Source organism: Cetorhinus maximus, unplaced genomic scaffold (assembly GCF_964194155.1).
Source record: "Cetorhinus maximus unplaced genomic scaffold, sCetMax3.hap1.1 HAP1_SCAFFOLD_3806, whole genome shotgun sequence".
Taxonomy (NCBI): Eukaryota; Metazoa; Chordata; class Chondrichthyes; order Lamniformes; family Cetorhinidae; genus Cetorhinus; species Cetorhinus maximus.
In genome coordinates, this window is record NW_027599712.1 from 65 (window position 1) to 12,500 (window position 12,436).

At 53.3% G+C, this 12,436-nt stretch overlaps 2 protein-coding genes across 2 annotated transcripts in view; both read right to left on the reverse strand.

Moving 5' to 3' along the window:
* Nucleotides 1-785: 785 nt before the first annotated feature.
* LOC144678210 (uncharacterized) lies at nucleotides 786-1,695 on the reverse strand. The gene is made up of 2 exons (XM_078538077.1): nucleotides 1,617-1,695; nucleotides 786-1,308 (listed from the first exon to the last, which is right to left on the reverse strand). Exons 1-2 carry the CDS (start codon nucleotides 1,665-1,667, stop codon nucleotides 940-942), a joined length of 420 nt encoding a protein of 139 aa, XP_078394203.1. The 5' UTR covers nucleotides 1,668-1,695; the 3' UTR covers nucleotides 786-939.
* Nucleotides 1,696-8,820: 7,125 nt separating this feature from the next.
* LOC144678209 (uncharacterized) overlaps nucleotides 8,821-12,436 on the reverse strand; it is a 9,242-nt gene continuing 5,626 nt past the window's right edge. Inside the window, exon 4 of the mRNA XM_078538076.1 lies at nucleotides 8,821-8,979. Coding sequence (XP_078394202.1) covers nucleotides 8,821-8,979 — 159 coding nt within the window. The remainder of the gene's footprint in view (nucleotides 8,980-12,436) is intronic.

A 12,436-nucleotide genomic window follows, 5' to 3' on the forward strand; every position in this document is an offset into this window, starting at 1 on the left:
CCTCTCCCCATCCCTCACTCCACAACTCCATCTCCCCATCCCCCTCTCCCCCATCCCCCTCTCCCCATCCCCCTCTCCCCATCCCCCTCTCCCCATCCCTCACTCCCCATCCCCCTCTCCCCATCCCTCACTCCCCAACTCCATCTCCCCATCCCCCTCTCCCCCATCCCCCTCTCCCCATCCCCCTCTCCCCATCCCCCTCTCCCCCATCCCCCTCTCCCCATCCCTCACTCCCCATCCCCCTCTCCCCCAGTCCCTCACTCCCCATCCCCCTCACTCCCCATCCCCCTCTCCCCCAGTCCCTCACTCCCCATCCCCCTCTCCCCCAGTCCCTCACTCCCCATCCCCCTCACTCCCCATCACCCTCTCCCCCAGTCCCTCACTCCCCATCCCCCTCTCCCCATTCCTCTCTCCCCCTGTCCCCCTCTCCCCATCCCCCTCTCCCCATCCCCCTCTCCCCATTCCTCTCTCCCCCTGTCCCCCTCTCCCCCAGTCCCTCACTCCCCACATCCCCACCCCCCAAGTCCCTCACTCCCCCTTCCCCTCTCCCCCAGTCCCTCACTCCCCATTCCCCTCTCCCCCAGTCCCTCACTCCCCCCCACCCCCTCCCGGGTCCTTCACTCCCCCCTCACCCCCTCCCCCACTCCCCCCCTCCCCCCCACACTCCCCGCTCTAAGTTTCGTCGCTGTGAAAGATTTCTCGGAGACAACCCTCAAGTGTTGTTCATTCAAACAGACGTTCTCCTTATTTGAAGTGTGAATAGTTAATGGAGACAGAGAACAGTTAAAGCAAACTTCTTTAATCATCGCAACAGAACTTCAGATATTCGCGGACACGCAGCGTGAGAAGCCCCAACTGCCCCTCGATGGCCCAGGGGAGCGGCAGGGGGCAGGGGGCAGGGGGCAGGGGGCAGGGGGCAGGGGGCAGGGGGTGATTCAATTAACCCCCGTAGACCTTGTGAACCACCAGGAGCTCGGTGAGGGCCTTCAGCCGAAAATCGCCCAGGATCTTCCCGTCCTCCAGGGGCTGGTTCCCCGCGAACAGGATCAGGCTCTGGACGGGGATGGTGGTCTTCTCAGCGACCTTCACCTTCAGCTGCTGGACACTGGCCTCAGGGTCGACCGCCAGTTCAAAGCTCCGCCCATCGCAGCCCCTCACCCGCAAGCCCAGTTGCTGCCGCCCGCTGGCTGGGGGCACCGGTTTGACAACCCGGGGTCCCAGGTGGATGGCGTCGAACCCGCCGGTCTGTGGCCGGGCACAGTGCCCTCTGGTCGGGGCAGGAGTCTGCTGGAGCTGGCGCTGCTGGGGCTGTAAAGGCACAAATGGAACAAATGAATAACTCCATCCAAACCCCCCCCACCCCCTCCGGCGAATCTCAACACCTCCATCCAATCTCCCCTTCTCCTTCTCTGCTCCAAGGAGAACAGTCCCAGCCCCCTCCAGCGTGAGGCGCTGCGGCTGTGTCCTGCAGTCGACAGGCGGGTTCCCGTTGGGGGGGGTTTTTAACTAAGCGGCTGTTGAACAGACTCTCGGAACGAGCAACCATCTCTCCAGCACAGCCTGCAGAGCGATGCCATTCGCCCCCCTCAGCCATTCGCTTTAAGGTCCATACTCACCAGCAGACAGGGGTACCCAGTGGAATAAGGGACCCTCGCCACTTGAGCCATGTTTCCGCTTGCTCAGATGGCCTCTCCTGAGCCGAACTCTGCTCCCGGGGTGATTTATAGTCTGGGACGCGGGGGAGTTCCAGAGATGCGTGTTTATTGTGGGATTGAACCTGTCATTGTGAAACTGAAAGCCTCCTTGGGAGATCCCCCTCTATTGCAATCGGCGCGCCCTTGGCTTGCCTGGGCACCGTGCTTTGCCATTCCCACCCCGAACCTCTCCGCCTCGCTCCCCCGTTTAACCCACTCCTCAGCACCCGCCTCTTTGGACCCAGCGTTCGGACACAGAGCCATACCAGCAGGACCTGTCGGGAAAGTTATTGCCCTTGGAATAAGAGGGACAGGAGAGACGGGGATACAAATTTGGACTGAGGGACGGAGTTTTTTTTTAAATCCAATCCCGGGATGTGGGGCTTTCGCAGGCCGGGCCCAGCATTTATTTGCCCCGTCCCTAGTTGCCCCCTTGAGAAGGTGGGGGTGAGCTGCCTTCTTGACCCGCTGCAGTCCCCGTGGGGGACTCTCCCAGTCCCTGTGACAGCGACAGTGCTGTTACTGATGGTCAGCAGTGGTTACAGGATATTTTTTGGGCTGGAGGAAGATTTGGACTGGAGTTAGACCATCAGACCATAAGACGTAGGAGCAGAAGTAGGCCATTCGGCCCATCGATTCTGCTCCGCCATTCAGTGAGATCGTGGCTGATCTGATAATCTTCAACTCTACTTTCCTGCCTTGTCCCCCATAACCCTCGATTCCCTTACTGATTAGAAATCTGTCTGTCTCAGCCTTGAATATACTTAGTGACCCAGCCTCCACAGCCCTCTGTGGTAAAGAATTCCACAGATTCACTACCCTCTGAGGGAAGAATATATTGTAAATAATCTCTGTTTTAAATGGGGGCCCCCTCACTCTGAGATTATGCCCTCTGGTCCTAGACTCTCCCACAAGGGGAAACAACCTCTCAGCATCTACCCTGTCAAGCCCCCTGAGAATCTTATATGTTTCAATAAGGTCGCCTCTCATTCTTCTAAACTCCAATGAGCACAGGCTCAACCTACTCAACCTCTCCTCATAAGAAAATCCCTCCATACCCGGGATTAACCCAGTGAACCTTCTCTGGACTGCCTCCAATGCCAGTAAATCTTTCCTTAGATAAGGGAACCAAAACTGTTCACAGTATTCTAGGTGTGGTCTAACTAGTGCCTTGTATAGTTTTAGCAAGACTTCCCTATTTTTATACTTCATTCGCTTTGGAATAAAGACCAATATTCCATTTCCTTCCCTATTACCCGCTGAACTTGTATGTTAGCTTTTTGTGATTCATGCACGAGGACCCCCAAATCCCTCTGTGCTGCAGCTTTCTGCAACCTTTCTCCACTTAAATAATATTCAGCTCCTCTATTCTTCCTGATAAAGTGCAGAATCTCACACTTTCCCACGTTATATTCCACCTGCCAAGTCTCTGCCCACTCACTTAACCTGTCTATATCCCTCTGTAGACTCTCTGTGTCATCCTCACCACTTGCCTCCCCACCTATTTTTGTGTCATCCCCAAACTTGGCGACAGTACATTCACTTCCCCCGTCTAAATCATTAACAGATACTCCCCAGGGGTCAGTGTTGGAACCCTTGCTCCTCCTGATATATATCAATGACCTTGGTTAAAAATCTGTCCACGGGAGGTGGGTGTCACTGGCTGGGGGAGCATTTATTGCCCATCCCTAATTGCCCCTTGAGGACTGAATGGCTTGCTAAGCCATCTAAGAGTGGGTCAGGAGTCACATGTAGGCCAGACCAGGCAAGGATAGCAGATTCGAGACCCCAGTGGGTTGCTGTAACAATGGTTCGTTGGTCATCATCAGATTCTTAATTCCAGATTTCGAAATCGAAATCCAAACATTACCCCCAGCTGGTGGGTTGGGATTTGAACCCAGGTCTGCAGAGCCTTAGTCAGGATATCCAGAGTACCACCCCGATGACAAATTCACTTTGCCACCACCTCTCTCTGCTTCAGCCAGGAGTACAGGGGACAATTTGAAAGTTTGCAGATGAGACAGAACTGGGAAGCATTGTAAACAGCGAGGGGGATGGTGTGGAAATACAATCGGACAGAGGCGAGTCGGAGCAGAGGGTAGAGTGGTGGCAAATGAAGTTCACAGGATCCCAGAATCCCAGAATCACAGAATCACACAGTGCAGACGAGGCCCTTCGGCCCATCGAGTCTGCACCGACACGTGAGAAACACCTGACCTACCTACCTAATCCCATTTACCAGCACTTGGCCCATAGCCTTGAATGTTATGACGTGCCAAGTGCTCATCCAGGTACTTTTTAAAGGATGTGAGGCAACCCGCCTCCACCACCCTCCCAGGCAGTGCATTCCAGACCCTCACCACCCTCTGGGTAAAAAAGTTTTTCCTCACATTCCCCCTAAACCTCCTGCCCCTCACCTTGAACTTATGTCCCCTCGTGACTGACCCTTCAACTAAAGGGGGAACAGCTGCTCCCTATCCACCCTGTCCATGCCCCTCAGAATCTTGTACACCTCGATCAGGTCGCCCCTCAGTCTTCTCTGCTCCAACGAAAACAACCCAAGTCTATCCAACCTCTCTTCATAACTTAAATGTTTCATCCCAGGCAACATCCTGGTGAATCTCCTCTGCACCCCCTCCAGTACAATCACATCCTTCCTATAATGTGGCAACGAGAACTGCACACAGTACTCCAGCTGTGGCCTCACCAAGGTTCTATACAACTCCAACATGACCTCCCTACTTTTGTAATCTATGCCTCGATTGATAAAGGCAAGTGTCCCATATGCCTTTTTCACCACCCCACTAACATGCCCCTCTGCCTTCAGAGATCTATGGACACACACGCCAAGGTCCCTTTGTTCCTCAGAACTTCCTAGTGTCATGTTCATTGAATACTTCCTTGTCAAATTACTCCTTCCAAAGTGTATCACCTTACACTTTTCAGGGTTAAATTCCATCTGCCATTTATCTGCCCATTTGACCATCTCGTCTATATCTTCCTGTAGCCCAAGACACTCAACCTCACTGTTAACCACCCGGCCAATCTTTGTGTCATCCACAAACTTACTAATCCTACCCTCCACATAGTCATCTATGTTGTTTATATAAATGACGAATAATAGGGGACCCAGCACAGATCCCTGTGGTACGCCACTGGACACTGGCTTCCAGTCACTAAAGCATCCTTCTGTCATCATCCTCTGTCTCCTACAACTAAGCCAATTTTGAATCCACCTTATCAAATTACCCTGTATCCCATGTGCATTTGCCTTCTTTATAAGTCTCCCATGTGGGGCCTTGTCAAAGGCTTTGCTGAAATCCATATAAACTACATCAACTGCACAACCCTCATCTACACACCTGGTCACCTCCTCAAAAAATTCAATCAAATTTGTTAGGCATGACCTCCCTCTGACAAAGCCATGCTGAATATCCCTGATCAAACTTTGCCTCTCCAAGTGGAGATAGATTCTCTCCTTCAGAATTTTCTTCAATAGTTTCCCTACCACTGACGTGAGACTCACTGGCCTGTAGTTCCCTGGCTTATCTCTACAACCCCTCTTAAATAGCGGAACCACATTAGCTGTTCTCCAGTCCTCTGGCACCTCCCCCGTAGCCAGAGAGGAATTAAAAATTTGGGTCAGAGCCCCTGTGATTTCCTCCCTTGCCTCCCTCAGCAGCCTGGGACACAAATCATCCTGACCTGGAGATTTGTCCACTTTTAAGCCTGTCAACAACCTCCAATACCTTGTCACTCCCTGTATCAATTTGCTGAAGAACCTCACAGTCTCTCTACTCGAGTTCCATACCTTCATCCTCATTCTCTTGGGTGAAGACAGACGTGAAGTATTCATTCAACACTCTACCGATGTCCGTGGCTCCACCCATAGATTGCTCCCTTGGTCCCTTATGGGCCCTACTCTTTCCCTGGTTATCCTCTTCCCATTGATATACTTATAGAATATCTTGGGATTTTCCCTACTTTTACCAGCCAGAGCTTTCTCATATCCCCTCTATGCTCTCTGAATTGCTTCCTTAATCTCCACCCTGCACTGTCTGTACTCCACTAATGTCTCCGCTGATTTGCTCCCATGTACCTGCTAAAAGCCTCTCTTTTCCTTCTCATCGTATCCTGAATATCTCTGGTCATCCATGGTTCTCTGGGCTTGTTCCTCCTTCCTATCACCCTAGAGGGAACATGTTGAGTCTGTACCCTCCCCATTTCCTTTCTGAACGCCCCTCACTGCTCCTCTGTAGATTTCCCCACAAGTAGCTGTTCCCAGTCTACCTTGGCCAGATCCTGCCTTATTTTACTGAAATCCACTCTCCCCCAATCCAAAACTCTGAGGGTGTGCAGGAGCAGAGGGACCTGGGTGTATATGTGCAAATGTCAGGGAGCGCGGTGAATGAGACAAACAGTATCCTGGGCTTTATTCACAGGGGCAGAGAGTACAAGAGCAGGGAGGTGATGGTCAAGGTGTATAAAACACTGGATCAGCCTCACCTGGGGTATTGTGTCCAGTTCTGGGCTCCGCACTTTAGGAAGGATGTGAAGGCTTTAGAGAGAGAGAGTGTGGGAAAGATTCACGAGAATGGTTCCAGGGATGAGGAACCTCAGTGACGTGGAGAGATTGGAGAAGCTGGGACTGTTCTCCTCGGAGAAGGAGAAGGTTGAGAGCAGATTTGATCGAGCTGTTCAAAATCATGAGGGGACCGGACAGAGTCGATAGGGAGAAACTGTTCCCATTGGTGGAAGGATCGAGAACCAGAGGGACACAGATTGAAGGTGATTGGGGAAAGAAGCAATGGTGACATGAGGAGAAACTTTATCACCCAGCGAGTGGTTAGGGTCTGGAACGCACTGTCTGAGAGTGTGGGGGAGACAGGGTCAATCGAGTGGTTAGGATCTGGAACGCACTGTCTGAGAGTGTGGGGGAGACAGGGTCAATCGAGTGGTTAGGGTCTGGAACGCACTGTCTGAGAGTGTGGGGGAGACAGGGTCAATCGAGTGGTTAGGATCTGGAACGCACTGTCTGAGAGTGTGGTGGAGACAGGGTCAATCGAGTGGTTAGGGTCTGGAACGCACTGTCTGAGAGTGTGAGGGAGACAGGGTCAATCGAGTGGTTAGGGTCTGGAACGCACTGTCTGAGAGTGTGGTGGAGACAGGGTCAATCGAGTGGTTAGGATCTGGAACGCACTGTCTGAGAGTGTGGTGGAGACAGGGTCAATCGAGTGGTTAGGGTCAATCGAGTGGTTAGGATCTGGAACGCACTGTCTGAGAGTGTGGGGGAGACAGGGTCAATCGAGTGGTTAGGGTCAATCGAGTGGTTAGGATCTGGAACGCACTGTCTGAGAGTGTGGGGGAGACAGGGTCAATCGAGTGGTTAGGGTCAATCGAGTGGTTAGGGTCTGGAACGCACTGTCTGAGAGTGTGGGGGAGACAGGGTCAATCGAGTGGTTAGGGTCTGGAACGCACTGTCTGAGAGTGTGGGGGAGACAGGGTCAATCGAGTGGTTAGGGTCTGGAACGCACTGTCTGAGAGTGTGGGGGAGACAGGGTCAATCGAGTGGTTAGGATCGGGAACGCACTGTCTGAGAGGGCGGTGGGGAGACAGGGTCAATCGAGTGGTTAGGATCTGGAACGCACTGTCTGAGAGTGTGGGGGAGACAGGGTCAATCGAGTGGTTAGGGTCTGGAACGCACTGTCTGAGAGTGTGGGGGAGACAGGGTCAATCGAGTGGTTAGGGTCTGGAACGCACTGTCTGAGAGGGCGGTGGGGAGACAGGGTCAATCGAGTGGTTAGGGTCTGGAACGCACTGTCTGAGAGTGTGGGGGAGACAGGGTCAATCGAGTGGTTAGGGTCTGGAACGCACTGTCTGAGAGGGCGGTGGGGAGACAGGGTCAATCGAGTGGTTAGGGTCTGGAACGCACTGTCTGAGAGGGCGGTGGGGAGACAGGGTCAATCGAGTGGTTAGGATCTGGAACGCACTGTCTGAGAGGGCGGTGGGGAGACAGGGTCAATCGAGTGGTTAGGGTCTGGAACGCACTGTCTGAGAGGGCGGTGGGGAGACAGGGTCAATCGAGTGGTTAGGGTCTGGAACGCACTGTCTGAGAGTGTGGTGGAGACAGGGTCAATCGAGTGGTTAGGGTCTGGAACGCACTGTCTGAGAGTGTGGGGGAGACAGGGTCAATCGAGTGGTTAGGATCTGGAACGCACTGTCTGAGAGTGTGGGGGAGACAGGGTCAATCGAGTGGTTAGGGTCTGGAACGCACTGTCTGAGAGTGTGGGGGAGACAGGGTCAATCGAGTGGTTAGGGTCTGGAACGCACTGTCTGAGAGGGCGGTGGGGAGACAGGGTCAATCGAGTGGTTAGGGTCTGGAACGCACTGTCTGAGAGTGTGGGGGAGACAGGGTCAATCGAGTGGTTAGGGTCTGGAACGCACTGTCTGAGAGGGCGGTGGGGAGACAGGGTCAATCGAGTGGTTAGGGTCTGGAACGCACTGAGAGTGTGGGGGAGACAGGGTCAATCGAGTGGTTAGGATCTGGAACGCACTGTCTGAGAGTGTGGGGGAGACAGGGTCAATCGAGTGGTTAGGGTCTGGAACGCACTGTCTGAGAGTGTGGGGGAGACAGGGTCAATCGAGTGGTTAGGGTCTGGAACGCACTGTCTGAGAGTGTGGGGGAGACAGGGTCAATCGAGTGGTTAGGGTCTGGAACGCACTGTCTGAGAGGGCGGTGGGGAGACAGGGTTAATCGAGTGGTTAGGGTCTGGAACGCACTGTCTGAGTGGGCGGTGGGGAGACAGGGTCAATCGAGTGGTTAGGGTCTGGAACGCACTGTCTGAGTGGGCGGTGGGGAGACAGGGTCAATCGAGTGGTTAGGGTCTGGAACGCACTGTCTGAGAGGGCGGTGGGGAGAGGGTCAATCGAGTGGTTAGGGTCAATCGAGTGGTTAGGGTCTGGAACGCACTGTCTGAGAGGGCGGTGGGGAGAGGGTAATTAAGGTTTTGAAGCGGGAATTGGATCATTGCCTGAAGCCTCTCTCTGTGCAGGGTTATGAAGAATGGGTGGGTTGAAGGGAGCTGGCATGGGGAGGCTGGGCTGAGTGGCCTCTTTCTGTGCTGTGCTATTCGCCTGTGGGGGGCCTCGTTAATGGGTAGATTCCATTTGGAAGAGTTTCCTGAGGCCCTTTGAGATGAAGTGAAGTGGTATAGTGACGGCCTGGATCAGGCGTGGGGATTGGATGGGACAGGAAGGGAGTTTCTAAACCGAGCAGAATCCGATCCTGGTTCAGGAAAGACATGGGCTCATTATTCACAACGGGAATCTCACCTCACGGAATCACAGAGACACACAGGGCAGGAGAGGCCCTTCGGCCCATCGAGTCTGCACCGACACGTGAGAAACACCTGACCTACCGACCTAACCCCATTGACCGGCACTTGGCCCATAGCCTTGAATGTTATGAGGTGCCAAGTGCTCATCCAGGTACTTTTTAAAGGATGTGAGGCTAACCCGCCTCCACCACCCTCCCAGGCAGCGCATTCCAGACCGTCACCACCCTCAGGGTAAAAAGGTTTTTCCTCACATCCCCCCTAAACCTCCTGCCCCCTCACCTTGAACTTATATCCCCTTGTGACTGACCCTTCAACTAAAGGGGAACAGCTGCTCCCTATCCACCCTGTCCATGCCCCTCAGAATCTCCTTTCCCTGGATTGCCGGGGTGCTGAGTTTGAAAAGAGGCTTGGACACAGGCAGGCCAGCAAGTTGCTCACCAGCCGGTGTTACATTGCTGAAGGAATTCAGTGTGACCGTGTGAAGAGAGATACAGGGAAATCCCAACCCTCAACAGGTCTGGCGAGGGGACAGTTCTGGGAAATTCGGGATGGTTTATTATATAATAATAAGCCCCAGCAGGAAAGTACCGGGATTTTGAAAGAAAAACTCAGAGGTCTAAGAACAAACTGACAATAACTGGTGAAGATAAACACGGCAAATAATACTTCACTCAGCAACCCAACCCGGTATCACTTTCACATAGAAACACAGAGCATCAAACCACGGATAGATACCCAGCGAAATTATATTCAATTTACTCTGTATCTAACCCTGTGCTGTACCTGTCCTGGGAGTGTTAGATGGGGACAGTGTAGAGGGAGCTTTACTCTGTATCTAACCCTGTGCTGTACCTGTCCTGGGAGTGTTTGATGGGGACAGTGTAGAGGGAGCTTTACTCTGTATCTAACCCTGTGCTGTACCTGTCCTGGGAGTGTTTGATGGGGACAGTGTAGAGGGAGCTTTACTCTGTATCTAACCCTGTGCTGTACCTGTCCTGGGAGTGTTTGATGGGGACAGTGTAGAGGGAGCTTTACTCTGTATCTAACCCCGTGCTGTACCTGTCCTGGGAGTGTTTGATGGGGACAGTGTAGAGGGAGCTTTACTCTGTATCTAACCCCGTGCTGTACCTGTCCTGGGAGTGTTTGATGGGGACAGTGTAGAGGGAGCTTTACTCTGTATCTAACCCCGTGCTGTACCTGTCCTGGGAGTGTTTGATGGGGACAGTGTAGAGGGAGATTTACTCTGTATCTAACCCCGTGCTGTACCTGTCCTGGGAGTGTTTGATGGGGACAGTGTAGAGGGATCTTTACTCTGTATCTAACCCCGTGCTGTACCTGTCCTGTGAGTGTTTGATGGGGACAGTGTAGAGGGATCTTTACTCTGTATCTAACCCCGTGCTGTACCTGTCCTGGGAGTGTTTGATGGGGACGGTGTAGAGGGAGCTTTACTCTGTATCTATCTATTGTAATGATCTCTTGATATCTTGATATTATTTTGCACATTTGCCTTGAGGAACTGAGCATTAAACTTTCTCCTCCCGGGAACAATTCCATCCTTGTTCTGTGTACCTACCCCCCGATCGTACCGGGGTAGAGGATTTCCAATCGGTGGCCCGGAACTGTGTGCAGAGCTCCTGACTGGTCTGACAATCTGTGATCGCTCTGAGGGGACCCTCAGCCTCACATTGTCGAGGTCAGTGAGCCTGCTCAGGACAAAACCCTTTACAATGGGGATATGGATTGGAGGTGGTGAGTGGGGCTGCTGGGTAAAGCTACCTCCTCGGAGCAGACCCTCCGGTTAATTACCGTCTATGCCCCACGGCACAAGGGTCTGAGCGTCTGGAGGTTTTTCAGCAGCTCCCACTGCTGCTGGCGACCTCCAGGCCGGTCATTCCGGGCGGTGACTTTAACTGCATCATCGATGCGGCTGGACGATCCAGCAGGGCCGGCAGCAGATTGGACGCTACGTCCAGATCCCTGATGGAAATGATGCCAAGCTGCACAAGGTCTTCAGCAACCCTGCAGACGGAGCGCAGCGTAGATACACCTGGTCGCGGCCAGACAGGTCCATTCGTTCCAGGATAGACTTCCTGTCTGTGTCCCGTGCATTCACAGTCAGATCCACCGACATCAAGCTGGTGTTCTTCTCTGACCACTGCCTCCTACTGGCTGAGTGCCACTTAGAGAAGGACCAGAGGGTGGGCAGGGGGGCATGGAAGCTAATCGTGCAACTGCTGACCCCAGAGAACATTGAGGAGCTCAAGAGGGATTACAAAGGTTGGAGAACCGTGAAACCCCTCTTTGAGTCCCTGACACACTGGTGGGAAGCGATTGAGGGAAACATCAAGAGGTTTTTCATCCTCAAAGGCACCCAGAAAGCTAGAAAGGAACAGAGGGAAATGTCCCGACTCCAGGAAAAGATGCAGAATCTGCTCCGGCTGTGGTCGATGGGGGTCGATGTCAAGGAGGAGCTCCAAGAGGTGAAGAGCCAGCAAGCCTCGCACTTTGCCTCGGAGGCCTCCAAGATCATCTTCCGTTCCAGAGTCCGCTCCGTGGAGCAGGATGAGACGTGCTCACATTTCTTCTTCCAAAAGGTACACAGAGAGAGCTCTGTGATCAGCAGCCTGAAGGAAGAAGACGGCTCAGTAAAGTCATCGCAGTCCCACATCGTGAGGATCAGCAAATCCTTTTATGCCGGATTGTATGACGTGAAGCCCACGGACAGCACGGCCTCCCAGTCCTTCCTGTCCTCTATCACGGAGGTCTTAGACGACAGTACGCGGGAGAGCCTGGACAAACCGCTAACTCCTGAGGAACTGACTAAGGCCCTTGAGTCCTTCGAGAAGAGTAAAACTCCCGGAAGCGACAGCTTGCCGGCGGAGTTGTATTCGGCTCTGTGGGACTGGATGGGCCCAGACCTGCTAGGGGTGTACGAGAGTATGTTCCTGGTTGGCAGTATGTCAGAATCCATGAGGAAAGGCACCATCACCCTCATCTACAAGCACAAGGGGGGAAGTGGAGACTGGTGACCTGTTTGACAGAATGTGGACGAGACGGCGTTCCCAGCAACTCAGTCTACAAACCTCCAGATAAAGGGGGCAGCTCATGTCCAAACCCACCCTCATCCTGATGGTCTCGATGCATCGAGCTGTGCTTAGACCCTCAGTACGCAAACACCAAGTGTCACTATGTGCTGAGGTTCTACCTGTCCCTGGTGTTGTGAAGGATGGGTCTGGCCACGCTCCAAGCAGTTGGACCTGTCCCTGGTGGAAAAATTTATCCAGAGAAACACCTTTGACCACAAGTCCATCAGGCAGTGGTCAGCACATAACGTCCTTGAGGCCCTGAGGGAAAAGGAGAGGGTGGACCCTGTGGGATGGTTCCCCGAGCAGACTGTCAAAGTCA

What these genes read in the sequence shown, in the direction of transcription:
- LOC144678210 (XM_078538077.1), bottom strand. Translation starts at nt 1,667, where the DNA reads ATGGCTCAAGTGGCGAGGGTCCCTTATTCCACTGGGTACCCCTGTCTG. An exon ending in CTGGGTACCCCTGTCTGCTG is followed by an intron (nt 1,309 to 1,616) that starts GTGAGTATGGAC and finishes GTGCCTTTACAG; the next exon opens with CCCCAGCAGCGCCAGCTCCA.